This window comes from Phlebotomus papatasi, chromosome 2, assembly GCF_024763615.1.
Source record: "Phlebotomus papatasi isolate M1 chromosome 2, Ppap_2.1, whole genome shotgun sequence".
Lineage (NCBI taxonomy): Eukaryota > Metazoa > Arthropoda > Insecta > Diptera > Psychodidae > Phlebotomus > Phlebotomus papatasi.
In genome coordinates, this window is record NC_077223.1 from 89,011,546 (window position 1) to 89,038,092 (window position 26,547).

At 33.4% G+C, this 26,547-nt stretch overlaps 2 protein-coding genes across 2 annotated transcripts; one reads left to right on the top strand and one right to left on the bottom strand.

The window, feature by feature from the left end:
- The first annotated feature begins 1,306 nt into the window (after positions 1-1,306).
- On the top strand, positions 1,307-17,188 carry LOC129804932 (cyclin-dependent kinase 6). Its single transcript, XM_055852720.1, has 6 exons — positions 1,307-1,510; positions 1,680-1,848; positions 10,244-10,553; positions 10,649-10,809; positions 10,885-11,020; positions 16,296-17,188. The coding sequence occupies exons 1-6, from the start codon at positions 1,429-1,431 to the stop codon at positions 16,377-16,379; spliced, it is 942 nt and encodes a 313-aa protein (XP_055708695.1). The 5' UTR covers positions 1,307-1,428; the 3' UTR covers positions 16,380-17,188.
- A 4,823-nt stretch (positions 17,189-22,011) lies between these two features.
- On the bottom strand, positions 22,012-23,337 carry LOC129804942 (AP-3 complex subunit sigma-2). Its single transcript, XM_055852733.1, has 3 exons — positions 23,133-23,337; positions 22,951-23,042; positions 22,012-22,885 (listed from the first exon to the last, which is right to left on the bottom strand). The coding sequence occupies exons 1-3, from the start codon at positions 23,199-23,201 to the stop codon at positions 22,471-22,473; spliced, it is 576 nt and encodes a 191-aa protein (XP_055708708.1). The 5' UTR covers positions 23,202-23,337; the 3' UTR covers positions 22,012-22,470.
- Positions 23,338-26,547: the final 3,210 nt, after the last annotated feature.

A 26,547-nucleotide genomic window follows, 5' to 3' on the forward strand; every position in this document is an offset into this window, starting at 1 on the left:
TTGGGGCAAATTGTAAAGAGGGGCACTCCTGGAAAAGTTGTCTGCGTTCATTGAAATCTCTTCTGGCGCATTGTCAGTTGAATTGAGCCTTTCATCTGTGGAGAATTTCTTAGATACATAATGCATTATTATTGCTTATCAATTTTCCCACGTCTGCCCATAAATCATCCTGGGTGCATATTTCCGTTAGTTTATTTGCAGAAAGGTGCGCCGCAATAAATCCGTGGACAAGCGCGAGACTGTTCAATGGCCTTGCTGGTGGCTGCCGGTGACAAATCTTCGATGAGAGATTAGTGAAGAATTAATAATTCTTTCCTCCAACTCAACGACACGCCAATGGAATTTGATACATTGCCTTTTTTCGCGTGTTCTGCCAACATAGAATCTCTATGCATAATCTCTCCCCAGTGTTGGAGTATTTGTTCTTAGTCCACAGCAGCGTGAAAGTTCTTTTTGCAAAATGCTAAAGACCCTCACACATTTTTATGACTCTTCTTTTTTTTATTCTCAATTGAAAGCACGAGATAGCATTATGGAATTATTAAGAGAAGACAGGAAGATTGTTACATGCAGAAAAACTAATATTTTTTTTATCTTGTTTGAGAAAAAATTGTTTTGTGTGAAATTTAAAATAAAGATAAGTTCTTAAGCTGAGAATTCAAAGATTCCAGGAGATTAGAAACACAGTCGTTAAAGTAATCTAATTAAAACTGTAAATACAAGAAGAAATTGGTAAAATAGTTCTAATAGAATTTTTTTCTCAATATATTCTGTCGCAGTTTATGCAATCTCATGTAGAATGAACTTGCGTGTTTATTAAAATATATCATTTTTCCTCCACGGAAATGAGTTAATTCACTTTTTATTTCTTCTTACAGACCTTCCTGCAACAAAAATGAAATGTATTCTATTTGAATTTTTATCATGAATTGCATAACTTTCGCTTGGGAATATTTTAATTGCAAAAAGACATCTTTTCTATGACAATAAAATTTTAATTGCTTCTTGTAACTCTGTTTTCAGCTCTAATTTATGTAACACTGCAACGAAATGAGATCAAAAACCAAATGATGAAGACCATTCTGTACATCTCCAACTTCTTCTATTTTAAGAGTTTCCATTGAGAGAAAAAAACCAGAGGATTTGTGCATTTTTCCAGCATTTTCACCAAGAAATTGGCAAAAAATCGTTTTTTCTAGCTGCCGGTAAGTGCATAGATTTGAATTGAAAGTGTGTCTTGGCTATTTGACCCGATTCAGGGGTGTCCAAAAACTGTACGACATGAAGTGTGGTGCGTATTTCGACAGCGCGTGTGTCAAAGTAAGGGGTGTGAAGAAGAAGAAGAATTTTGAAAGGCTGGTGGAAAATCTGTTACAAATCTGTGAAAATTGTGCACTTGGCAAAAATCTATGCATTTCCCGGTTGACCATGACCTCGGTGAAGAGTCTGTGCGAAAATATGCCATTTCGATCATCAGCAAAGTATGAAGAAGTGAGCGAAATCGGAAACGGTAAGCTTAGTTCTAGCTTGGACACAAGTTCGTCAGCAGTTTTAGGGCAAAATGTGGTCGAATTTCCCATTTTCCAACACATTTCCCCTCAATTCGTCCACCTGAAGCTCTTGCAGTCAAGCAGGATCTGCAAAAAATACCCTGATGCAATTTTTTGTCCAATCGACAGGAGCATACGGTACAGTTTTCAAAGCAATCGACAAACAAAATCCCGGTCTGGTGGTTGCACTCAAAAAGGTCCGTGTTAAGCTCACGGATGATGGTGTCCCCATGTCCACCCTCAGGGAAATTGCCCTCCTGAAACAGCTAGAATCGCATTCTCATCCAAATATTGTCAAGTAAGTCACAATCTTTCTCCTTTTCCCGTTTCCGGCCCGATAGGCCCAAGTGTGTCTTGGATTACTGGAAAACTCCATTTGAATTTAAATCCAACGAATGCTCTGTGCATTACCGATTCAATTGGTGGATCCCCTCAATTGTCCTCATTTCCCGATTCATGATCAAATGGGAAATTGCAGTGGAAAATTTGTCTAAAATCTCTTTTGTGTCTTCTTGATGCTCAGATCGGGTTTTTTGTAGTTATTTTTTTTGATCAGAGAACAAGATTATTTTATGATCCAAACCAGTTTTTCATGGGGGTCTTTTATCTTTTAACTTCATCAGAATACTCTGGGATCTGGCGCATTTATTATTATTTTTTGGATTGAATTCACAACAGGGAAAAAATTATCAGCAAATAAAAATGCTTTTTTTCGATATTGCTGAATTTATTTAATGGACAAAAATTTTCTGGATAAATAAGAATTTCGCTTTTCTGTTTTTTGTTTAATTTTAAAACATAGGAAATATAAATAATGAATGATAAATAAATGTGAAAAGTATATGGAAAACCAAGGGAAAAGTAAGACTTTAAATTAAATAATCTTATATTTTTTTATATTTTTTTATTTAAAAATTTCAATAAACCTGTGAATTGTAGTGATCCATAAGCTTTACAGAAGCTTAAGCTTTACTTTTCACAGTTTATTTTTTTATAGGAACTAGAAATTTATAAATTTCTAATGCCAACAAGCTTAGAAAATTTCGCACATTCGAACGAGATATAGGAATTTTGTAATTATTTTTACTGTGCCCATGCTTTGTACGATCCCAAGCTACGTACTCTGAAAAAAATGTCTTGTTAAACGAACAAATGGATTTTGTTGAAATTTTGTCAAAAGCCCAGCAAAACTTCGATCTACGATTCTGCACTTTTGAAATTTTAACGTTTCTTGTCATTCAATCGGACACTTCGTGTGGTTTCGGGATAGTCGTGCGACTTCGTGAGCATCGCGAATTTCTTTCGTGTTTTCTAAACATTTCCTTCCCCTTCGTATTTTTTATTATGGCTGATTTTATAATATTGTATTATAACATTATAATAATATTGTAAAAAAAGAGAGTATTCACGTATAATTGTTGAATAAAAATTGAATTTTAAATAAATTGAAATACATATTTTTATGTAGTTAAAATAATGTTTAGAAACATTAGAAAGGGTAGAAGAAATGTAGTAATCATCTAAATACTCTAAAGAAATTCTGCCGATAATTTTAAAATTTTCTATAGAAATTCTGCAGAAAATTCTACAGAATTTTCATACAACGATCGGATCCACCTTAGAACAAAATTCTGCAGAAATTCTGCTGATTTTTCGGCAGTTAGTAATTCAAATCTGACGAATTTCTGCAGAATTCTGCAGAATTTGCCGGGTGGGAGGATGTTATTGACCAATTTGACAAAACTTTTTCTTGCATTTTATATTGAAAAAACACCCTTTTGGAAAACTTTTTACAAGATCCAATTGGCCGCCGATTTGACAAAACTTTTCCATATTCTGTATGGAAGAATATCCTTTTTACAAACTTGTCTTGTTAATTTGACAAAACATTTTTTTTTTCAGAGTAATGACTAATTTTTTCCTGTTTCTCAATAAATGTGATTAATTGCACTTATATTTTAAAAACTAGGAGAAAGTGACCAGTTTTTAAAATATATTTCGGATTTATGGCTTCGACAGACTTGAGGATTAGCCGAGAGACAGCTTAGCGTAATTATATTCGAAATAATGCTGAAATCACATTTCCATAATTTTCCACTAAGTCGTCTCTCGGCTTAAGTCGTAAGTGTGTCTAGGACATTTCATTTATTCAGAAATGAAACATACGAAAAATTTAGTCATTATGAAGCTTGGGATCATACGAAGCATGGGCACCTACATGATTTTTTCTCTCACTCAGTCTTTTAAGTGTTAAAGAATAAAATCTTTCAGAATATTGCAGTTGCAATTGAAAGGATTTAAGAGATTTATATCCACCTGAAATAATTTTATTAAAACATATGAACCCGTAAAAACGATAAAGAATGACCTATTCTGGAAAACAATTTTTAGATGCTCAGAAACGATGATTTTTTGAAACACGCTGAACGGAAACGCATGTGTTTTCTACTCGTACCATTTATAAGTAGAATTTGAAAAATTCGAAGATATATTTGTAAAGCCAAAAAAGAGACATTCTTCATGATAAGTCCGCAAACCTTTCGTTCAGTAATAACCTTCCTGATATGAGAGCTGTCTCCGGTTGATATATTTTTTTATACCGATTCGAAGATACATCAGAGAAAACTTACTCAGAAACCCGTTGGAAGTTCGAAAGTTTAAACACAAAAGTCAGAAAGTTCATCAAAAAGACATTTATTTTAATGAAAGTGCAATTCAAATGTTCTTCCATCCCGAATTTTCTCAAAAAAGAAAAACACAAAAAATCACTTTTTGCAGCAAACGTTTACACACTGTTGTTGACATTGTTAACGGTTAAAGTGTCAAGAATACCGAAATTCAAAATGGCAGAACATGAACAATCAGCGCTAAAGTGGCGAATACGTGAACTTGCACTTTAGGCTTCTGGTAGATTTTCGTTAGGATTTTGGAGAGACTTTGTCTCTACTAAAGATTATTACTGAACGAGCCGTTGCTGAAGTACTTCGTGTTCGAACTTCGAAGTGCTCAAGTATCAAAATGTGTCAGTCTATAAGGTCTGTACATTGTTGTAAGGAAAAAATAATACAACGATGCTTATTATTCTTGTCCCATTATTAAATCACCTCATAAATACTGAGTAACTCTTGTGCCAGCTTTTTAGTAATGATATTTCATAATCTTCCCCACTTGGTGCAAAAATTTGCCTTTTAGCCAAGACACTACAAGAGAATCAAACTCCACTTGTGTTTGTACCGTTTGTAATGCGGTCTTCAGACTAGAGGTTTAGCCCAGTTTCCGGAGGTTTCACAATCCTAAATAGCGGGCAATTTTATTGTTTTTTGGAAACCTGATAGATCATTTATCTTTAATAATCCAATTCTAAGTTTTTTTTCCAAAAAATTAGTGATTGATAAGAAATTAGAGCAGTTAAGCCATATGGCTAAGACTTAGGTCTGAAACCCGTCTAACCAGCTAAACTTTAGATACGTTTTCTCGAAACTACATTTTTTTTACAAAACTCGAATAATTTTTATCTAATTAACTGGAATATTTTAGGGTAGCTGGTCAGATAGATTTCATATAGTAGTACACACGGTTATTAAGATTGACAAAAAAAATTACATGTGTTATAGACAAATAAACCCGAGGTTTTAGTCGAAACCCCGTTTTTTTTCTTCAATGGGCTGCTAAAGTTGCAGAAATCAATATTTATCAGCAATCATGTGTACTTTTATTGAGAATCCATCAAAGAAACTACCTTGAAAATTTCAAGCTAATCGGAAAAAATCGACTCTCAGTCCGCATACCAATGCACTGCCATTTTGTACTCAAAATTAAAATAAATAATATTTTTGTGTTCCTTAAGACATCTTTAATAACGCCTGAAAATTTCATATTGATTGTCTGGATTGGCTCATTAGCTAGTTCGCAAAAAAAGCCAGTTGATTTTGGGTGTTCAATTAGGTATAACCCCTTAAAGGTATGTGTCTTGGCTTAACTAATATTTTATCCCAATTTTATTTTCTAAAGATTTTTATCGATATGTAAAGTCTATTTGGGTATTCAACCGAAAAATTTTAGAAATAATTCATATAAAATTCCTAAATAATGACAGAATTTCAGCTATAATATCAATATCTTAATAATATTGTTTTTTTATTAATTATTTATGGCTTCGATTACAAAGATAATAAAAGTAATATCTGCAAATATTTCATTCTATAAAATATATTATATAAATAGTTTATTTAGCCAAAAATTAGTGCAAATTCTTACAAAATTGAAAAGACAATTGAAAAGACTACTCCCTGAAAACTTATAATTGCGATGTAATGATTTTAGTTTTCTTCTAAATCTTAAAGTTTTCTTGGTTTCAAGACCTTGATGAACGATCGAAAGTTCGAGTGTCAACCATTTAATCATAATAATCTAAATCTAAATCTTAAGTCTACGACTTAAGCCGAAAAACTACTTAGTGGAAAATGATGGAAATGTAGTTTAACCATTATTACTAATATAATCACGCTAAGCCGTATCTCGGCTAATCCTCAGGTCTGTCAAGGCCCTTACAGTTCTTTTAGTTTTGACTTTTAATGAGTTTGAAGTGGAGAGTTTACATCAGCAAAACAATAATTAATTAGATAATTAATTAATCATAATCAATAAACAATTAGATTAATCAAATCTTTTATGAAAATTAGTTTATTTTTTTTATATTTTTAATAATTTTGTTTCTGTGATTACAAAATAATTTCAGAGACATAACGTTGTGTACACAATAACTTTTGTTTTGTTAGCATCGATTGTGTTATTGCTTTTTTTGAAGGAAGGTTTTATTGGTCGTTTACTTATCCTTTTTTAATTCCAGCTATTTTTTTTGTAAAAAAAAACGTAATAATCACTAGTTTTTTATATGAAAATTAGTTACCTCTTTCCATAGCTAATCAGGTTAATCACACCGCCAAAAAGAAAATCTTCAATATTCACTCCGCGAAAGTGAGAGACAAATAGTTCATTCGCTAAGAACAAATAGTCTGTAGATGAAACCCAACCCCATTCGAGATCTTCATAACTTATCAATAGCATCAGCTGATAAAGGAGGAGCCAATATGAAAGCCACCCGCTATTCTCCTTCTCACTTTTACACAAATTGAATTTGTACACGAAATATAGTTAACATTGTTTTAGATATTTTCATGTATTTAAATTTGTTCAAAATAATGTAAACTTTCTTTTATTATATAAAAATGAATGGATATCTCTTTATTTAATAAGATAATTAATTTTTCATATTTCCATTTTCATGCTTCAGTACTAGGAAAACACACAAAGAGGTAAAAATGGGTAAAAATTAATCTTTTTCATTTAACTCAGTCAATTTATTTTATTATTTTCAAGATGATATTTTTTTAAAAAATAGGTGCAATATCCCCATCGGTATTATATTTGATCGAAAGTCATTTAAGGCCGAATTAGGGCCTTAATCTTTTGCAAAAAGAATCTCTGCTAAATTAGCGGTTTATATTTTTTATTTCTGGTTTTAAGAAATTGAAACAATTTTTGTTGTTTATACACATTATGAAAAATTATATATATTTTTTTAATTCCGGGAGAGGAATTTTTGGGGTTTTTAGAAGAAGGAAAGGGCATAAATTCCATAAAACATTAAAAAAACGAGTAACGCAGTTTTCTGTGATTTTTCTAGTAGCAAAATTTGCTTTATAAGAAGAATTTTTATGGTATTTAAAATCCCTTAACATTACAGATAAAGATTTTAGGAGGAAGAAAACCATGAAACATAATTCTATCTATCTTCAAATACGGAATAAACATATTTTAACTTTTGAATTTGCTCACCTTCAATATAATTTCTTCATTTTTAAACATTAGAAAATTAGGATTTTAATTTTACTCCTCGAGCTCAAAAAAAGAGGAGTTATCCACTATTTTCCAACTTGTCACCGCTCTGGAGCTTAAACGGTCAACTTCCGATTTTCAGTGACCCCCAATAAAAAAGACATTATCTCCGGACGTTTTTCCCCTCACCCCCTACATTCCTTCCAAAATCATATTTTTTGGTTTATTTCGAAATCTATTGTGCCTATAGATTTATTTTCGGATAGGGGAAAGTGGCCTGCCTTTGAATGCGGCAGCCTTTGAATGCTTAAATTTTTCTCTTATTTCCAAAAGCTAAAATTTCATTTTGTTAATCGAAGATAATTAAAAATACTTAATCGTATTAACTATAGTTCAAAAAATAGAATTCTTGCTTTGAGAAATAAGAGAAAAAATTAAACATTCAAAGGCTGACACATTCAAAGGCAGGCCACTTTCCCCTATGTTTTTCAAGAGGTACCCCAGTCGAACATTTTGCCCAAATATATTCATGATCGGAAAATTCTACATTTTGAATTATTGAAAGTCAAAGATCAATCACTTTGGAGGGCTTCAATTTTAAAAGATTTGGTTAAATTTGGATTTTTTTGGAAAGGTATTGAAATTTCGAATCCGGTCTTCATCGGTAATAAATCGGTTAAGTACCGATATACGGATCATATTTTCGGAAATTATTCTTTTACTTCACCTTACGATTGTTCTTGAGCTAGAAGTCAAACGCGACAAGACATCGACTTCCGGTCGTCGATAACCCCACCTTCCTCTCTCCACATAAGTGGACATTATCTCAGATTGTCTTTTTTCCATTTCCCTCACCCTCATCCGTCTCCTCAAAACCATGTTTTTCGTTTTTTCTCAAAATTGTCCCAAGCTTTTTCAATGATTTTCTAATTTAACCAATTTTCTAATTCGGAATTGATTTTTGATTTGTGAATCGACATAATCGGTAATAAACCGTTTTACACCCAAAAATCGAGCGATATGGTAATTTACGGATTGCTCTATCTCATGAGTTCGAGCATTTGGGACGCTTTGCAATCTCTTTTACATTATCAAATTCGATTTTTACTGAATAAAATTTACCAAGAATGAAATAATACAGCTATTAAAATACTTATCATTTTTTGAGTAAATCTAAAATTAAGCTAATTCAATATTTATTGTAAAACGTATCTGATAGATTACGTATCGTTACAAAAACCTAAACATAATACTTTGTATATCATAAAATTTTCCTCCATAGGGTAAATTAAGCTAATTCAAAACCTGCTTCAAATGGAAATTTTTCGCTACTCCAAATGGAAACGTCATTGTTTTCATGATAAATACAGTACTAAATTACTATATTTATATATTTTCTATACCTCAGTTTCATTATTTAGTTAATTTTGCTCCAAATAAAGTAAAAATCCATTCAAATTCGCAAATTTTAATTTGTTAATTTCTCAGAAAAATTAAAAGTGTACCTTTTCACCATTGAATTTTTCATAGATCGACCATGTTTTCCAATGAAAAAGAAAATAAAGTGACCGTTGTTTATTCGTTTTCTTTAACATTTATGTCATATTTCTGGCTAATTTTAGTTAAATTAAGTGCTAATCCTTATTGTTAACGGTACGTGAAGTTTTCAAATGAAATAATTACGTATTTCGTGAACAAAAAGGGTTTTTTCTGAAGTATCTGGAAATGCTTCAATAGGAAACCCTGGAAATATGATTTTTTTGGAGAGATTTTCTTATTGTTTTATATGGGAAAGGAGAAAAGACCAGGAATAAGTACAAATCCTGCACTAAAGAGCAACTTAACAAGGTTTTGGAAGCCTTCCGTCGCGGTTTCACTTACACTGTTTGTCTCCAATTAGAAAGTTTCCCTTGTCTCCATTTGGATTAATATGTTTCCAATAGAAGCATTTTACACTCGCGTATTTTTCTTGTATTTAAGAAGTTTTCAAATTATATCTAAAGAATTTTCAATGAACAGTAACATTCTAGAAGAGTCAAGGAGGAAATTTATGTATCAAATTTATGTATGTAAAGTTAAAGCGTTTGGAAATGGTTTTGAATTAGGACATTTACCCTAATTCAATCAGTAATCCTTTACTGATTGAATTATGGTTCTATTTCAGTAAAAGATTAACATATTTTAGCACTTTACTGTTCTCAAGTGCTTTTGCATTATCGACTTTCTTTGTGTCGGTTCTTGTCACGATTGTTTTGGTGGTTTCAGAACAAGGCAACGACTGGGGAAAACAGTCGAGGCAAGAACCAACACCAAGAAAAGTCGATAATGCAGAAGCACTTGACAACAGTCATGTGCTAAAAATATGTTCTGGAAAAGGGATTTATTTCCTCTTCCCATTTTTTATTGGACCAGCACCTTTACTTATTTACTAACTGCACCTTTACTTATTTATGCCTAACCTATTTTTTTTCATTAGAAAAATACTCTCGTACGTTTGATCCTAAATAGGAAAATATTCCGGATATTGCAATTGACAAGATTTAAAATTCACAAAATTAAAAGGTTTACTAATGAAAGCTATCCAATTGAAGTCTTTCCGTAATTATTTTTCACGTTTTACATTTTCCATGAATATTTAAAAAACAATTTTTATTAAATTTTTAAGTATAGATTCAGATTCACTGCTCTAGGAATTTCACTGCACCGTTTTTTAGTACTGGTTTTAAATGAAATATGTTTTCACTTTTTTTTAAATTTTTCTTTAAGTATTTTGCTCACATGATTCACTGATAAATCCATTTTTCTGCCAAAAATCACACTTTTTCATGTGATTCCGTGAAATTTTTGTTGTAAAGGTTGATTGACGTGTGCCATGGTCAGAGACTGGAACGTGAACAGCAATTGGTGCTGTACCTGGTGTTTGAGCACCTGGAACAGGATCTGGCTGGATATATACAGAGACTGCCTAGCACGGGAATGACTCCTCATACCCTTCAGAGACTCTCGATGGAATTGCTGACGGGAGTGGATTTTCTCCATTCCCATCGCATCATCCATCGAGATCTCAAGCCCCAGAATCTTCTTGTGTCAGCTTCAGGACACCTGAAACTTGCTGACTTCGGACTGGCCAAGACGTATGACTTCGAAATGAAGCTCACGTCAGTGGTGAGTGGTTTTTGAGGAATTTTAGCGATTGAGAACTTACTCAAAGGGACAATTTTGGGAACGATTTCCGGGTGGATTTTTTTTTAAATTGATAGGTTGTGACTCTGTGGTACCGAGCCCCAGAAGTTCTCCTCAATCAGCCATACACTAGTGCTCTGGACATCTGGAGTTCTGCTTGTATCATTGCCGAAATGTTCTCCAGGGAGCCTCTCTTTCCGGGAGCCTCTGAGAAGAATCAATTGGATAGGATATTTGAGTAAGTTTTACTTACGTGATTTTTGGCAGAAAGGAAAAATCTTTAGAAATGATTTCGACCAATTTCTCTCTGTAGCTTGACTGGAAGACCCAGTGCGAATGCCTGGCCGGCGGGAATTTCCATCTCGCGGGAGAGCTTCGCTAATCGTTCGTCGAAGCAACCGAGAGAATTATGCCCATATCTTTGTGAATACTCCAACGATCTTCTTGCGGTAAGTGAAACTTGAAATTCGGCCGGATGCTATTTTATGAGGTGTTGAGTTATATTTTCAGCATTTAAAAGTGTTTTTTCTCAATTGCTTTCTACAAGAAAACTCACTTCAATCGGATGAATTCATTTAATTTTAGAATTTTCCGATCAAATATCAATTACAGTCCTTGAAAGAGAATTTGAATCGCTTGAACGGAGTGTCTTGTCTTTTGAAGTACAATAAATTACCAAGCGTGTTAAGTACAAATTTACTAATAATAAAATATTCTACAAGGTGATAACAATTGCAGAAAAATATATTAATCATAGGTTTTCTAAGAAATATTTTTGTTTCAAATGAAATAGAGGAACAATGAATCAAGCAATATTGAAGAGGCCTTCCTGATAATCTTTATTTGATATCTCTTATCTTTTATATAGAAATCGATTGATTGCGAGAAAATCTACCTGCTCAATATTTTTTCAAGAAATTAATTAATATTAAACAGTGGAGCATTTTTATGATTTTGAACACTCCTTCGTTTTAAAATAAATCAAACTTAAAGATTTCAAGTAAATATTTACAGTTTAAATAAAAAATCCCGATTCAAAGGCTAATAACGTTTAATATATTTTTAAAACAATAATAAGACAAGCGTCAGTTCTTTGTGGAGAAGCAGAAATTTAATAGAAAAACACAGCCTTACCGCTCACAAGGAAAAAAAGAGGCTACGATTAACTATTTTTCGTCATAACTTTAACACTTTTCGGGTGTAAAAATATATCAATAATTTTTAATGTTAATTTTACACCTTTTGAGGGTAAATTCAACATAAAAAAGGGTAACTTTAACCCATAATACACCTAAAAAGGGTAATATTTACAACGATTTCTGATCAAAACTTCAGGGTAAAATTAACATTTCCGGAATGTTATTTTGACTTTTTCGGATTTCTCTCAGTGCTGTTAAGGCCTTCTTAAAAACAAGTAAGAAATTTGTTTCAACTTTGAAGTAACGGAGGGAAGTAACGTGAACAAACGTAGGGAATTTTCTCTAATATTTAGAGTCCATTAGACTCCCAGAACACAAGTTTGTGGGGTTAAAGGGAAGAAATGTGCTCTAGAGTGGAATAACCGGCTATCGCCATGTTTAGGAAAAAATTAAATTCATTTAATCATAACTTTTGAATCCTTGTTACAAGATAAGTCAAATTTGACACAAAGTTACTTAGATGTATTGGCTCTAGATACGTGAAAACAATAATCCTAGAACATAACGCTGGACTACTTAAAAAACTGATTTTTATTAATAATGCAAAAATAACCATTTCGTCGCCACTTTTTACCACTTTTCGCCAGTTTTGTAAAATTTGTAACCACTTCTCGCCACCCACTTGAAAAGAACCACACTCGGTTATTTTAGGCAATGCTATGAAAAGAATACATTCACCATTTCTCTTTCCTTGTGATCACTTTATTATTACTCTCTTTAAATGATTTTTCTTCACTTTTATTTGAGAAATCAAATTATGGGGCTTTTGCAGAAAGTAAACAGTGCAGATTTGACAACTGAGAATGTACGAAGTGAAGTTAGCGTCGCCTATTGAAAAGATATGGCGACAGGTGGTAAAATCAATTCCAGAATATTACCACTTCTCGCCATGCCTCATTTTTATACAAAAATAATATAAAATGAAATATTAATTGACTAAATACAAATTTTATGTATTCCACAAGTGCAATTAAATATTCAATAGACAAATTATTTACCCAAATAGGTATTTTTGGCCTGATGAAAATTTGACGACACTTCGTACATTTGGTAAGAGATGTTGGATTCGATGCACTTGCTTAAAATATTGCTCTAAAAAGTGATCAAAATCGTGAATCCAAAACGAATAATTATTATTTTTCGATTCTATGCGTAGAAGCAGAAACAATACAAAAAAATTGCGACTCATTTATTTCATAAATTGCGAAAAATAGCGATTTCAATGTAAGTGGCGAGAAGTGGGGCACTGGCGAGAACTGGTGATTCCACCCTAGTATAGTGAATATAGAAAGAAGATTTGTTGGTATTTAGAAATCTCCGGTAGTTTACACTCTAGAATCAAGAATTAAAGGAAAGATTTGACAGAATATCAGACACTTTTTTGAAATTTACGCCCCCGGACAGCAAGTTGAGGGCAAAGCAAAATTGTATCAATATTTCACAGTTCTCTATAAAAAAAAATAATATCTCAGGATCTAATTTATATTTTGCCTCAGACTTTTTTTTTCTTGGAGAGCCCTAGCCCTATTATAAAGCTACAAAATATGCCTGATAAGAATTTTTCACTAATATATTTTTTACAGCCTTTTAAAGAAGGGATGCATTGGTACAAATTTTTGTCCCTTGTTCTGAAACGCAAGTTTTTGGTCTAAAATTTTATTTTACGGATTATTTACGTTAATAGGAGTGCAATATTATGACATCCGGCCGTTATAAACGCACTTTTCATAATCACTTCTGGTTTTTTTCCCTTACATATTATGGTTAATTTAACACTAAACCTACCGAGTCCGGTCAAATTGACATTTTGGACATATTTCTAATATTTACGTAGATTTAAACATTCAATTGCCACTACCTAAGTGCATGACTTTTCTTAATATGTCCATGTGATATATTTTTCAGTATTTGTTTTTTGTTTTGTTTTGTCTTTTTCGAGAAACTTTTTTCATGTGCTCTACCTACCACGACCGGTCAATTAGACCGATTTGAAATAGGTAATCACAGACTATATACTTTCACCTACTTTCAGTCTTGGATGTTTTAGAGAAGCCCCTAGAGTCCATTTGATCCATTTACAGCAAAGACAACCATCCCCTCCTTCCCACAGATGGTAAAAAATCTGGCAGAAGGGAAGAATTTCTTCTGATTTATTTTTTGACCAAAGTAATAGAGCTAGCCACTTGGAATGTTCTGACAACCCCCCCGAAAGTCAATGTAAGGAATCTAAATACCATATGGATTTTCTTTCTCATTCCACTCCTTCACCTCCAGAAACTGCTTTTTTGGAAATATCTCAAAAACTAATTCATCGATTCCTTTCATTTTTATTGTGAAGAAACCGGTGAGCGTCGGGGATATAGGGCAGCTCAGAAAAACAACGATTCTTCCCAAAGCTTTCGGCTCAGTCTCCAAGCCTTCCTCAGTGGGCAAATCTAACAATTCCTTGCTTTGTCATATGGTCTAGAGATGCACAGGGCATGGGATTTTGAGGGAACTGTACTTTAATTTCTAATATTTTGATAATTTTGTGGCACTTGAAAATACAGTAGAGTCTCGCTATAAGCCATCGCTCTATAGTCCACAATTTATCGACCGTTGATTTCAAAACACTGATTTTAAGTTAGGTTATGTTTTTTAGTATGCGACATGCATAATTATTTTAATATTTTTGGCAAACTTTATTAAGTAGTTGTGATAATTGTGATCCACAATGAAGAGAACAAGGACAAGTACCACAATCGCAAAGAAAGTGGAAGCCGTCGAGCAATTTCAATACTAAAAATCGTTGATAATTTTAAAAAATTACATGGACTATAGTGCGACCCAAGTGTCAAATTTGAAACCAAATATGGACTATAGCGAGACTCTACTGTATCTTAGCTTCACTCTTTTTGGTCTTCTTTGTGAGAACTCAAAGAACTAAAGACTTAAGAATTGGCGCGAAAATGGGAATCTAGTGCAGCAATTGGTAAGAATGCTAATCAGCTCTTTGGCGGTGAGAACTCTAGTTCGAGTCTTAAAGTTGTGGATTCGAGTTTCGCTTAGTGCACGAAATTGGTTGTCCGGAGGGGGGGAGCTTTTTATATGATAAAACGTAATAAAAATGCATCGCCTTTTCCCAAAAATTCCGTGATACCTTAATAAAATATGATCAAAATATGAAGTTTTCGACTAGAAAGCCTTTGAAAACAGTTACTAGCGCCACTAGCGGAAGAAAACAGAGCCCTCACGCGGGAAAAAGTTTTACACTGTAAGGAGGGGACTTACTTTCATCTCGTATTGAAAATATTATTTTCGTGAAATTAAAGGTCTCAAGAACTCTCAAGTTGAAAATAGTAAAAATTAAAGTATATATATAGGGGAGACTGGGGCAAAAGTCACAAATCGAAAAATTCAAAATTCCAAGGTAAAAAAGTTAGCGACTCAAATTTTTTTCTATAGATAGACTCCATAGACCTTCTTTAATGTCGTAAGTTTCTTAAAATTCGAACAAGGAATTTAGAAAATAAAAAATACCGAAACTTTTAGCCCTGTTTTTGAAATATTTTCCTTGCAGAAAATAACAATTATTACCTACTTATTTTCCAAAATTGATGCACTGGTGAATATTTTCTAAATAATTTGGATTTTTTGAATACGAAGCCGCTATCTATTTTAGAATTACACAAAAGTTCTTTTCCCCAGAAATCCTTTTATTAAAAATGGCCACTTGGGGTAAAAAGTAACAAAAAGCGAAGCAATTTCTGATGTCTCAGGGCGAAAAGAAACGTCAGTACTATGTCTCGCCGCTTGTTGTTTGTATTGGTCAAACGATTTGCAGTCTTTTGTGTTTTTTTTTTCTAAAATAGCTTGAAAAGTGCTTTTGTCGTTTTCTCACTTTTCTCGCAGAGAAAACGGTGTTTTACAAAGTTGTGGATGAATAAATTTTCTATGAAAATGTCCTCTCGGTATTTTTTCAAATTTACGAGAGCCCGTAATGAAGGGAATCAAAATATGATAATACCCCATGTCTGTTACTATTTGCCCCAGCATTTTTGAGAATAGTCACAAAATTACCTTTTAGAAATTGGCTCGATTAACGTATTTCCTTACAAAATAGAGGAATATTACTTTTACAAAGTTGTAGACCGGTAAATTTCCTATAAAACCGCGCTAAATAGAAATTTTTGAAGCGCTCGAGCAGCTTGTAAAAAAATAAAATATTCGTTTTCTGACTTTTTGCCCCAGTCTTTGAGTTAATTCAAAAGTAAGTTTTAGGCAAACTTAGTTTAGTGTTCGCATAAAGTATATAGAACAATCTCAAAATTTTAAGCTTTGTAATTTTAGAAATCTTACTAGATTATTAATAAATTCTCTTTCAGGACATATGAATGTTGAAACCAGTATCAGATTATCAACTTATTTTTATCTATAAAATTTTATAAAGCCTAAACATTTTTGACGAAACTTTAAGAGCATTACATACATTTAGGAGTAAGAAAGCTTTGGCTTTTTATTTTGAAAATAAAAAAATTTCTTGCAGCAAATGTTGGCGTTCGACCCCAGAAGTCGCCCCTCTGCCATGGAATGTCTCCATCATGCCTATTTTAAGCAGGAGCCACTCTAACGTCCGTCACGGCGAGTTTCTTAAATTGTTTTTTTTTTTTTTTGGATCCAGATCTCGGCATTTTTTATCAGTTATCACATAGATCGGGGAAAAGTTTAGTTATTAAACTAGGAGATAGCTTTAAGTATTATAGTTTGGAGTCACTGTACCAAAATTAACCAAAATTTTGTGATAAATGGACAAAAAAAACAGTTTTTTTTACAACGGAAAATTAAAATGACTTACATTTCAATTTCGATCTTAATTTTTGGGTACTTGTTTTTTGGAAAGTTGCAGTGAATCTTTTTTCAGGTAGTTTATTAAGCGAATAGTGGTTAATTAATTCGTTTAGGTTGTTAAGTAGAGTGATGTGAGTCTCACAGGAAATAATGACTTTCAGCGAGTTAGAAAAAATGTGAGACAAGCGAAAGAACTGATTTTTTTTTTGAGAAGAAGAGGGTTTCTCGAGAGAACTAGAACGTATAAAATCACGCCATCATCTTTACAAAAAATAAAATGTCAATTAGTAGTAGATTTAAGTGCAAAAAAATGTAGTTTACCAATGAAAGGTTCCAGTAAGGAACCTGTTAGAATTAGGAAGGTAAATTGTATAGGATGAATACGATTAGGTAGTAAAAGAAGAAAGCAATCATTTTCACTTAAAGCAAACTCACTCGATCATCGAAATTCTTTAGGTTGTTCAACATGGAAATTATCCTGGAATGTGATTGCAGTATTTGGCATTATGACAAAATTTATACGATTTTTTGGCGATTTTGTAGTTTGTAAACACTTTTTTGGAAGAAATAAAAGAGAATTTTTAAGAAAAATACTTATGTTTTGTTGTTTTACTTTCTAATAATTTTTGTCCTCATAATGAAGAGATAAAGATGAAAGGACGCCCCAAAAAACGATAGAAGGAAGTAGTAAACAGTCTTCCAGTCAGTGAAGAAGTTACTGCGAGAGGCCCGGTTCCCTTAAATAACACTGTGCAACAGCAAGAAATCTGATTTCAAATGACCGGTATTTTCGGATTCCTTGGTGTCTCTTGAGTGATAACTCCGAAGAAAGTTATGGTCTATCACGTCTAGTTTCTGAGCTAGATTAAGATGAAAATCTTTAAGAAATTTGGTTAGAAATATTTTATGAAATTTGTTTTTCTCTTAAAAATGGTACATCGTGGGATGTTGGCGTCGAAGGATGACTCAAGGATGTGTAGAGGTCTCAAGGAAAATTTTTCTGGAACAAACTATATCCCTATCTCCTCATTTTCCCTGAAGTATTTCAGATTTTCCTCATAAATCCCTAATTATCCTTCAAATCCATTAAAAGGATGCATAGGACGACTTGCATCGTTTACAAAAATATTCTCCTGAACATCATAGGATCATAAAACTTTCCATTATCTCCAGACATTATGCATTTAAATTACTTTTGAACATGTGGACAACTCAAGAAATCCACTTCTCTCGCCATCACCACTAAAAATTTTTAAGATATAGGAAGAAATATTTTATTAAACATATTTTATCCAAATAACAGTACATCGTAGCATGTTAGTATGGTGTTAATGTCAAAGGACATTCTGTGGAGGGGGACTCAAGGAAGATTTTCCTAGAAAAAAAACTATATCCCTATTTCTTTTTCCCCTGTGATTTTCTAGTTTCTCCATTTAAATCGCTGAATATCCTTCAAATTCATGAAAAGGATTGTTTGTAAGGACACGACTCTCATATATAAAAAATTTTCTGAAAAAAGAGTAAGGATCTCTGAAGATCTTAGGATGCTAAAAGTATCGTTATCTAGAAATTACATACACAAAAAAAAAATTTTAAAAAATTAACATTATACCGCAGAAAATTTATGTTCTTTTTATATAACAATATTTATGAAATGCAAAAAGGAAAAATGCAATTTGGAGTCCAATGCAAAAAGTTATTACGTAAATATCATCTCAAGTATACTCTTCATCCACTGTGTAAGTTATTTTTTTTTTAGAAAAAAGATTAACTATGAGAAATCAAATGAAATGTGCGCCATCAAAATTACCCATTTTGGGTCAATTTTCTATTTGTGATCCTACCAACTAGGAAAGAAGGGCTTTGCTGCCTATTTTTACAATGAAGATAAGGTTCATACAGTAAATACAGTAGACTCTCTCTCAATCGGGAATATGGGGCAAAATATCATCTGTATTAGCGATAGAATTGAGCGTCAAAGCCTTTGTAAATTCCACAAAAAGCGCTCAATTATAAAGAATCACGATAAAATAGGAAGAACAACAGCGAATTTTAGCAAATTAGCTTCATAATTAAACGTGAAAATTGTCAACAAAATTTGTCGCCCGATTGAACAAGAGCCGATTGAGTGAGAGTCTACTGTACTTAACTTATGGCTAAGAAATGCGGAACCAACTCTTTGCAAACAAAGAGAATATTCGCATCGTTCGAAACCTCACGCGTGTGAACCCTGCCTACATTCCCCTATTATTTCAATTAATTCTAAAATTTCATCCTTTTTGTCTTATACTCCCTCCGTTCCGAAATAAGTCGGACGTTTGGGAAAAATTCTTGTTCCGAAATAAGTCATACGTTTGGGAAAATTTGGGATTAAGGGAAAGTTTGTTGGCAAATGTTTTGTGTATCAACAATAATCTCTTGTAAAGAACTATTGCTAATGTCCAGTACTAAAATTGGGGTCCAGTCTTGATGGTATGTTGAGGAACGAATGTCTTAAAAATATTTTATTTTTGGCGTTTTATTTTCAATCTAAAATAGGTGCAAAATGGTGAGAGATACAGACTTGGGACCTTCGGGGGACCCCCCCATAAGTTGAGCCTGGGACCATTAATATCTCCTTTATTTTGCGCCCACTCCTCCCCTTCCCCTCCAAAATTATCTCTTTAGGATTGCTCGAAAACACGTCGTGCGATTTTTTTTCAATTCTGGATATGTTTTAAAAAACATATAAATGGTCCCAGGATCAACTTATGGGGGGTCCGCTGAAGCTCCCAAGTCCTTATTTCTCAACATTTAACATTTTGCATCCAGATATTCGAACACATAAAAAAGGATATTCTTTTTATTGCTCATTCTGCAAAATTTGAGATATAAAAAATGTGATATCGATAATAACTGTTGAGTTCTACTTGTGCATACTAAAAATTTAGAACAAATTCTAGCTTATATTGTTAATCACAGTCCATCTTGTAGTGATTAACTATTTACCGGAGGTCTTTGAAAAAAACGCGAAAAATAGACAACTTCAACATATCGATTCCTCAACTTACCATCGTGATAGGATCTCCATATTATCCCTGAACATGGAGGATATTTCATGCATAATGTCGTCTACACACTAGAGAAATTTATGTCCATATTGAAGATTTTTTCCTGTTCAATCGTAGGGAATTCACTTCAATATGGACATAAATTTCTCTAGTGTGTAGAGGCCATAAGATATTTACAAATAACAAAAACATTCTCTGAAGTCTGAAACCATTCCTTAATCCTTGATTTTTCGCCAAATGTACGACATATTTCGGAACGGAGGGAGTACTTTTTATACACTCAGTCCCGGCATTATGCACTTCGGGATTATGCACCTGACGGAATTATGCACATACAATTACAGTAGACTCTCTTAAATTCGGGCATATGGGAGCGAAATGTCAGCCGAATTAGACAGAAATTCGGGCGACAAAACTTTTTGAAACGCAACGATTTTTTATTCATGTGCATATAGATATTGAGTTTTCACACTCATATATAACGTAAATTCCATGAAAGTCCCTCAATAATGCAAAATCACATCAAAACTAAGACAAACCATGCCAAATTTGAGCGTATTTGATTCATTTTATAATCATAATCAAACTTGAAAAATGACAACAAACTTTTTTAATGTGACCGCTGCCCGAATTAAAAAGTAGCCCGATATTAAAAGAGCCGAATGTGCGAGAGTCTACTGTATGCAAGTTTGCCTACCATTGGGAGTCAATTTATGAAATCATTTTTGAAATACGCCTGAATGTATACTATTTTGTGACGCGGATAATTTGAAGACATTATGCTTCTTCTTCAGAATAAAACTTTAGTTTCTTTTATTAAAGTAAAAATTTTAAATATTCTAACAATTTATAGAACTTACTGTTTGTTGGTGAATTTCTTTTAAACAGATAAATATTTTTGTTATGACTACAGTAGAGTCTCGCTATACAGTAGAGTCTCTCAAATCTGAATCTCTCAAATTCGAACGCCGTTTGGATTCAAAATGTCAATTGTGAGGTTATGTTAGAAAGTTCGTATTCTTGGTGAATGAAAATCATACAGTAGAGTCTCTCAAATCTGAATCTCTCAAATTCGAACGCCGTCTGGATTCAAAATGTCAATTGTGAGGTTATGTTAGAAAGTTCGTATTCTTGGTGAATGAAAATCATATTTATGTGCTTCTTCCTGAATGTTTACATACATTATGGTCGTGTAAAATGAAAAGGAAGTATGTTACCACTAAGACTTGCGAGAAAGTACGGGAATTTGATTCAAAGTACAATTTAATCTCACACAAATTTCGTTAGTTTTGAAAAAATCGTTCGAATTTGGGAGGTGAGAAATGTCAAAAATACCCCCCGAGCGTTCGAATTTAGGAGACTCTACTGTATTTATGTGCTTCTTCCTGAATGTTTACATACATTTATGGTCGTGTAAAAAGAAATGGAAGTATGTTACCACAAGACTTGTGAGAAATTACGGGAATTTGATTCAAAGTGCAATTTATTCTCACATAAATTCAGTTAGTTTTAAAAATATCGTTCGAATTTGGGAGGTGAGAAATGTCAAAAATACCCCCCAATCGTTCGAATTTGAGAGACTCTACTGTAGTCCATATTTGGTTTCAAATTTGACACTTGGGTCGCACTATAGTCCATGTAATTTTTTAAAATTATCAACGATTTTTAGTATTGAAATTGCTCGACGGCTTCCACTTTCTTTGCGATTGTGGTACTTGTCCTTCCTCTCTTCATTATGGATCACAATTATCACAACTACTCAATTAATTTCGCCAAAAATATTAAAATAATTATGCATGTCGCATACTAAAAAACATAACCTAACTTAAAATCAGTGTTTTGAAATCAACGGTCGATAAATTGTGGACTATAGAGCGATGGCCTATAGCGAGACTCTACTGTACTTTTACTCCGCGCTAAATTTCTTCTATGGCCGATTCGGCCGATTCATTTAAAAGAAATCACCTGACGGTATGCATATATTATTCTCGATGCATAAAGCCATTTCGCGCGTTTTTTTTTCGGTCCCGAAAATGTGCATAATCCGGGGACTGAGTGTATTTGTTCTTTTTTGTAGGTTATTTTGGCCAGTAAAAAAATTAAATTAGTACATTTAAAAGAACTTTGAAAGAAGTCAAATCGCCAGGTGTCTTGACAAATGGAAATTTTTTTTTTTTTTGTTGAAAAAATGTTCAGCTCCGTGAAACTACCCTACCCTCCCCTATTGTTCAAAACTTTATAATTTCAGGATACAAAATAGCCGAGTCACCCTGTATTGCTAATCCGAAACTAAACCCTAATGATTCTCATTGAAGAATTTCCCAGAACTTTCTTTTAGGAAAAAAATCAATAAAAGAAATGCAATTAATGGTACGGAACATTTATTATCTTTTTTTCCTTTCAGCATTGCCTTCTGAACCTTCCTGTCCGGAAGTTCCGGAGGCCCTAAAAATATATTCCCACATAAAATAAAATATCAGTAGTCTCATTAGATATTGTGTTGTGGATGCCAGATGGGGTTTATTGCAGGAAATCTCGCGTAGAGTCTCCCTTCGCAAGGGATCCCTCGGGTTCCAGGGAATTGATGCCGCCCAGGACCTCGTGGGTGGTGAAATTGAGTCGATAGGGATTGAGGGCGAGACTGCGCAGGGATTTGAGGACACGGAAGTCACTGGAGGGCGTGGGTAGGACTCTATCGTGGAGGATTTGGGGCGTATTTGAGGCCACGTCACTCTGATACAGTTCACCGATTTGAGACACGCTGGAGATGGGAGTGCATTCAATGGGGATGTACATTGCATGATGAGGATCATAGCTAATTGGTCAGAATTTCAGATCTTTGATCGCTTGAGGCAGATCTGGCAATTTCATGTCTTTTATCTGCTGCGGAATGTTCATGCTCTTCACTGCACTCACGGCTCTGGCAGGGGCTGCTGATATTCCCGCCTCCTGCTTCACCAGTTTATTTTGATCCTCTATTCTGGCCAGGATATCTGCCATATTTGTCTGCAGCACCATTCCACCCATCACCAGTTCCGACAGGATGTGATGGACGGCATCAGCATGGAAAATCAGATCTAGCTCACAGACATTCTCGAAGCATTTGTCGAGAGTCTCCACGAAAACCTGGATTAAATCGAGAATCCCCAGCTCACTCTCCGACGAATCCACACAGAAGACAAAGTAGAGAGTAGCATAGTGCCTATAGATCAATTTGTAGTCCGATCCACCAATTAGGCTGCCAAGAAATCATCCGGGAATTACAAACTCCTGCACAAAGAAATCTAAAACAAAGAATCCTACCTTCCACCTTCCAGGAAATTGCACACATTGTCATCTCGTTTTGACACCAGCTGGAATGTCTCCTTGATAATCTGTTGCTGCATATCTTCGCTCTATAAATAGAGAATTATCACTGCATTATCGGAAAATGTGGGGCCCACATCGTGACACCCTGATAACCTCATTTTGGATTCAAAACTCACAAAATATTGATAGAATTTCGACAGTCTGGGTTTTCCATGATTGTTAAACACTAGAATTGCCTTTATCATGATTAACTAAACTACTTAAACACTACTAATTTCATTTACAACCACGGAAATGAGAGAAAATATGCAAACAAACTTTTCTCAGAAAATTTTTGTTGACAATTCCAAAGGTTTCTTCTTTTTATTCCTTGGAACCTCAAAAGAGTCAATTTCACCTCAATTAAGACTCAAACCGCATTTACAATATCCGAGACACAATTCACCTTTTCGCCGTAACTCGCCTTGCTCCTTTTGTTCACATTTTCAAATGAAAACGGAATTTCAGAAAAACATACAAAAAAGCAGATAAATTATTTTTTCAAAATATTATCAAAAGAAAAATTGGTAAGAAATTGTCACCTAAATTATTAAAATTCTAAAAATAACGTACAACAAGTATTGTAAAAAAGCTTGAAAAATAAATGGTTTAATGCCAAGGGGGAAATAATCGATCGGAAGGGTGTACAGAAGAACCCGAACAAATCGTCAGTTAAACCAGCATTTGTCGTATTGATTAAAAATGGCAGAGAATCAAATGAACTTTACAAAAGCAATGATTTTTTTAATCATTACTTTTGTAATATATAATTAACACTTTAAAACCGAAAATGGCATTTTACTCCAATTTTAAGTTTAGAGCTTCATATTAGGAATTTTATTCAACATTATGCTAAAGTGATAACACTAATGTGTAGAGAATTTCATTAGCTTCCGTTTAGTCGAAAAAATAGCCTATTTAAAAAATAGGCAAAAAACCAAAAAATGGGAGTATAATACCAAATTCTGTTAAAATATCCCCCTTTTTATATGGAGTTGGCGTCAAAAATGAACATTTGAATGACCTTTTTACTACATAACATAAAATATGTTAACATTTTTGAGTTTTTTCACGATTCGAAAAAATTACAAAAAATACGTGAGAGTGAGAATGTTAAAATACACACGGCTCTTCGTTATCCGGCACTTCATTATCAGGGTGACAGCTGCCAAACAGTGGGGGTTGATGTATTCAAAACGATTTTTTTTACGAAACATGTAGTTTGTCCAGAGTGAATTAATGTGTTATTTTCATTTTAATTAAAGTTTTTGACACACAATCGTCCCACTAAATGAAGCATAAACGTACCACAAAGAAAATAAAGAGTTCTAAAGGTTCTAGAACTGCTGTAGAAGTCTTATGAAACGAAAACCAATTGAAAAATTGTTTTTTTTTACAGTAGAGCCTCTCAAATCTGAATCTCTCAAATTCGAACGACGTTTGGATTCAAAATGTCAATTGTGAGGTTATATTAGAAAGTTCGAATTCTTGATGAATGAAAATCATATTTATGTGCTTCTTCCTGAATGTTTACATACATTATGGTCGTGTAAAATGAAAAGGAAGTATGTTACCACTAAAACTTGCGAGAAAATACGGGAATTTGATTCAAAGTACAATTTAATATCACACAAATTTCGTTAGTTTTGAAAAAATCGTTCGAATTTGGGAGGTGAGAAATGTCAAAAATACCCCCCGAGCGTTCGAATTTGAGAGACTCTACTGTATTAAGAATATCTATACTGGTATTTTATGCCAGTTTGGTATTTTACGTGATTTCTTGACTCGGGTTTTAAAGTGTTAAAAAAATAACCATAATCTGGTTCTCGATCGATTTTCCTATGGGAATTATTTCGACAGCAGACTCACACCATAAGTTCTCAAGGGAACAAAAAATAATTTTTTTACATATATTTTTTAGATTTTGGTATTCACTGGATGGTAGATGTAGATAAATTAAATTGTTTTATGAGTTGCGAAAAGCTTTTTAACTGATTTAAACCGTTCATAAATCATTTCAAAATATAACTTAAAATAGAAATATAAAACCTATAAAAGAGTGAAAGTCTGTCCTCCGACACACTTTTGCTTTGAGATCGCTAAATTTTATGAAATCAAAATTCGCGTCCCTTTCTTTCTCAAAAGATTTGCATAATTTTTTGAATTCTGATAATTAGAATTGTAGGACAATTTGAAAATTAAATTTTTGACTACTTTGGAATCAAAAATTCGGGGGTTTCAATTTTTTTTAACGAAAGTTCTTAGGCCTAGCTATAATATACTAAAATTTGAGATCGATCGATGCCAAAGGGGTAGAGTTATTGAGAAAACAAAATCTGTAAGTATTTCGAGACGGAAGACGGAGGGTGGGTGGTTTTTTCTGATATCATCTTATTCTAGTCGCTCATCGATATTTAACCTTTGCCGACAACCGCTTGACGATATCTCTCCGTTCTCTCTCCAGAAATGGTTATATGATGGTTCGGATGGACGGGACGTCCATGAAAATAGATTTTTAGCACATGTGATGAGCCTGTGAGTGTCAAAACGTGTATAAATCCAAAGTTTGGACCGCTCTGACGAGGTCTGATTTCACCTCGGACCACAAAAGCTCAAATTGAAAAGAATATTGAGTATTTTTTACGGTATTTCTGAAATTTATTTGAAAGAAATCTTCTGCGGGTATGCAAATTTTCTGTATGCATTAAGCCTTCGCGCGATATTTTCGATCTTGAAAATATGTATAATCCCGGGATTCCCTGTTTCCGAAAAGATCGAAAAGCAAAAACATTTCTAGTATTTAAATGTTATGTTTATGGTTGTTTTTGTAAGAGTATCAAATTAAAAGAATGCGCAAATTTGCAAACTTATTTCATTCAAATATTACGATATTTTATAAATACAGTAGACTCTCGCTACAGTAGACTCTCGCTTATCCGTGGAACGGGACCGAAATGTCACACGGATTTTGAGAGTGATACACATCAAATTGTTTGAAATCTAACGATTTTTTTGTTTACATTGCAAATTTATGGAGTGAATTCTGATCTGACTGAATCGACATTCTCTCTAAACATGCGTACTGTCCAAAAAAGTTACAATGAGAAAGAATTAACAGTAGATAGAGCACATTTGCTTTAACAAAAAAAACCCAAAACGGGGAAAATATGTCAACAAAATTTTTAAAATTCAACTGTCTCACGGATTCTTTTATGTCACCCGGAAAAAGAGTCCACGGATAAGTGAGAGTCTACTGTACTTCGGCTCTTTTAAGATCGGGCTACTTTTAATTTCGGGCAGCGGTTACATTTGAAAAAAGTTTGTTGTCATTTTTTAAATTTGGCATGGTTTGTCTTAGTTTTGATGTGATTTTGCATTATTGAGGGATTTTCATGCAATTTACGTTATATATGAGTGTATAAACTTAATATGAGTATGCACATGAATAAAAAATCGTTGCATTTCAAAAAGTTTGTCACCCCCCCACCCGGCAAATTCTGCAGAAATTCGTCAGATTTGAATTACGAACTGCCGAAAAATCAGCAGCATTTC

Coding starts and splice junctions, on each gene's coding strand:
- LOC129804932 (XM_055852720.1), top strand. CDS start 1,429: ATGACCTCGGTGAAGAGTCTGTGCGAAAATATGCCATTTCGATCATCA. Junction 10,554..10,648: donor AAATGAAGCTCACGTCAGTG/GTGAGTGGTTTT, acceptor TTAAATTGATAG/GTTGTGACTCTGTGGTACCG. Junction 10,810..10,884: donor CAATTGGATAGGATATTTGA/GTAAGTTTTACT, acceptor TTCTCTCTGTAG/CTTGACTGGAAGACCCAGTG.
- LOC129804942 (XM_055852733.1), bottom strand. CDS start 23,201: ATGATAAAGGCAATTCTAGTGTTTAACAATCATGGAAAACCCAGACTG. Junction 23,043..23,132: donor CGAAATTCTATCAATATTTT/GTGAGTTTTGAA, acceptor CTCTATTTATAG/AGCGAAGATATGCAGCAACA. Junction 22,886..22,950: donor AATTTCCTGGAAGGTGGAAG/GTAGGATTCTTT, acceptor ATTTCTTGGCAG/CCTAATTGGTGGATCGGACT.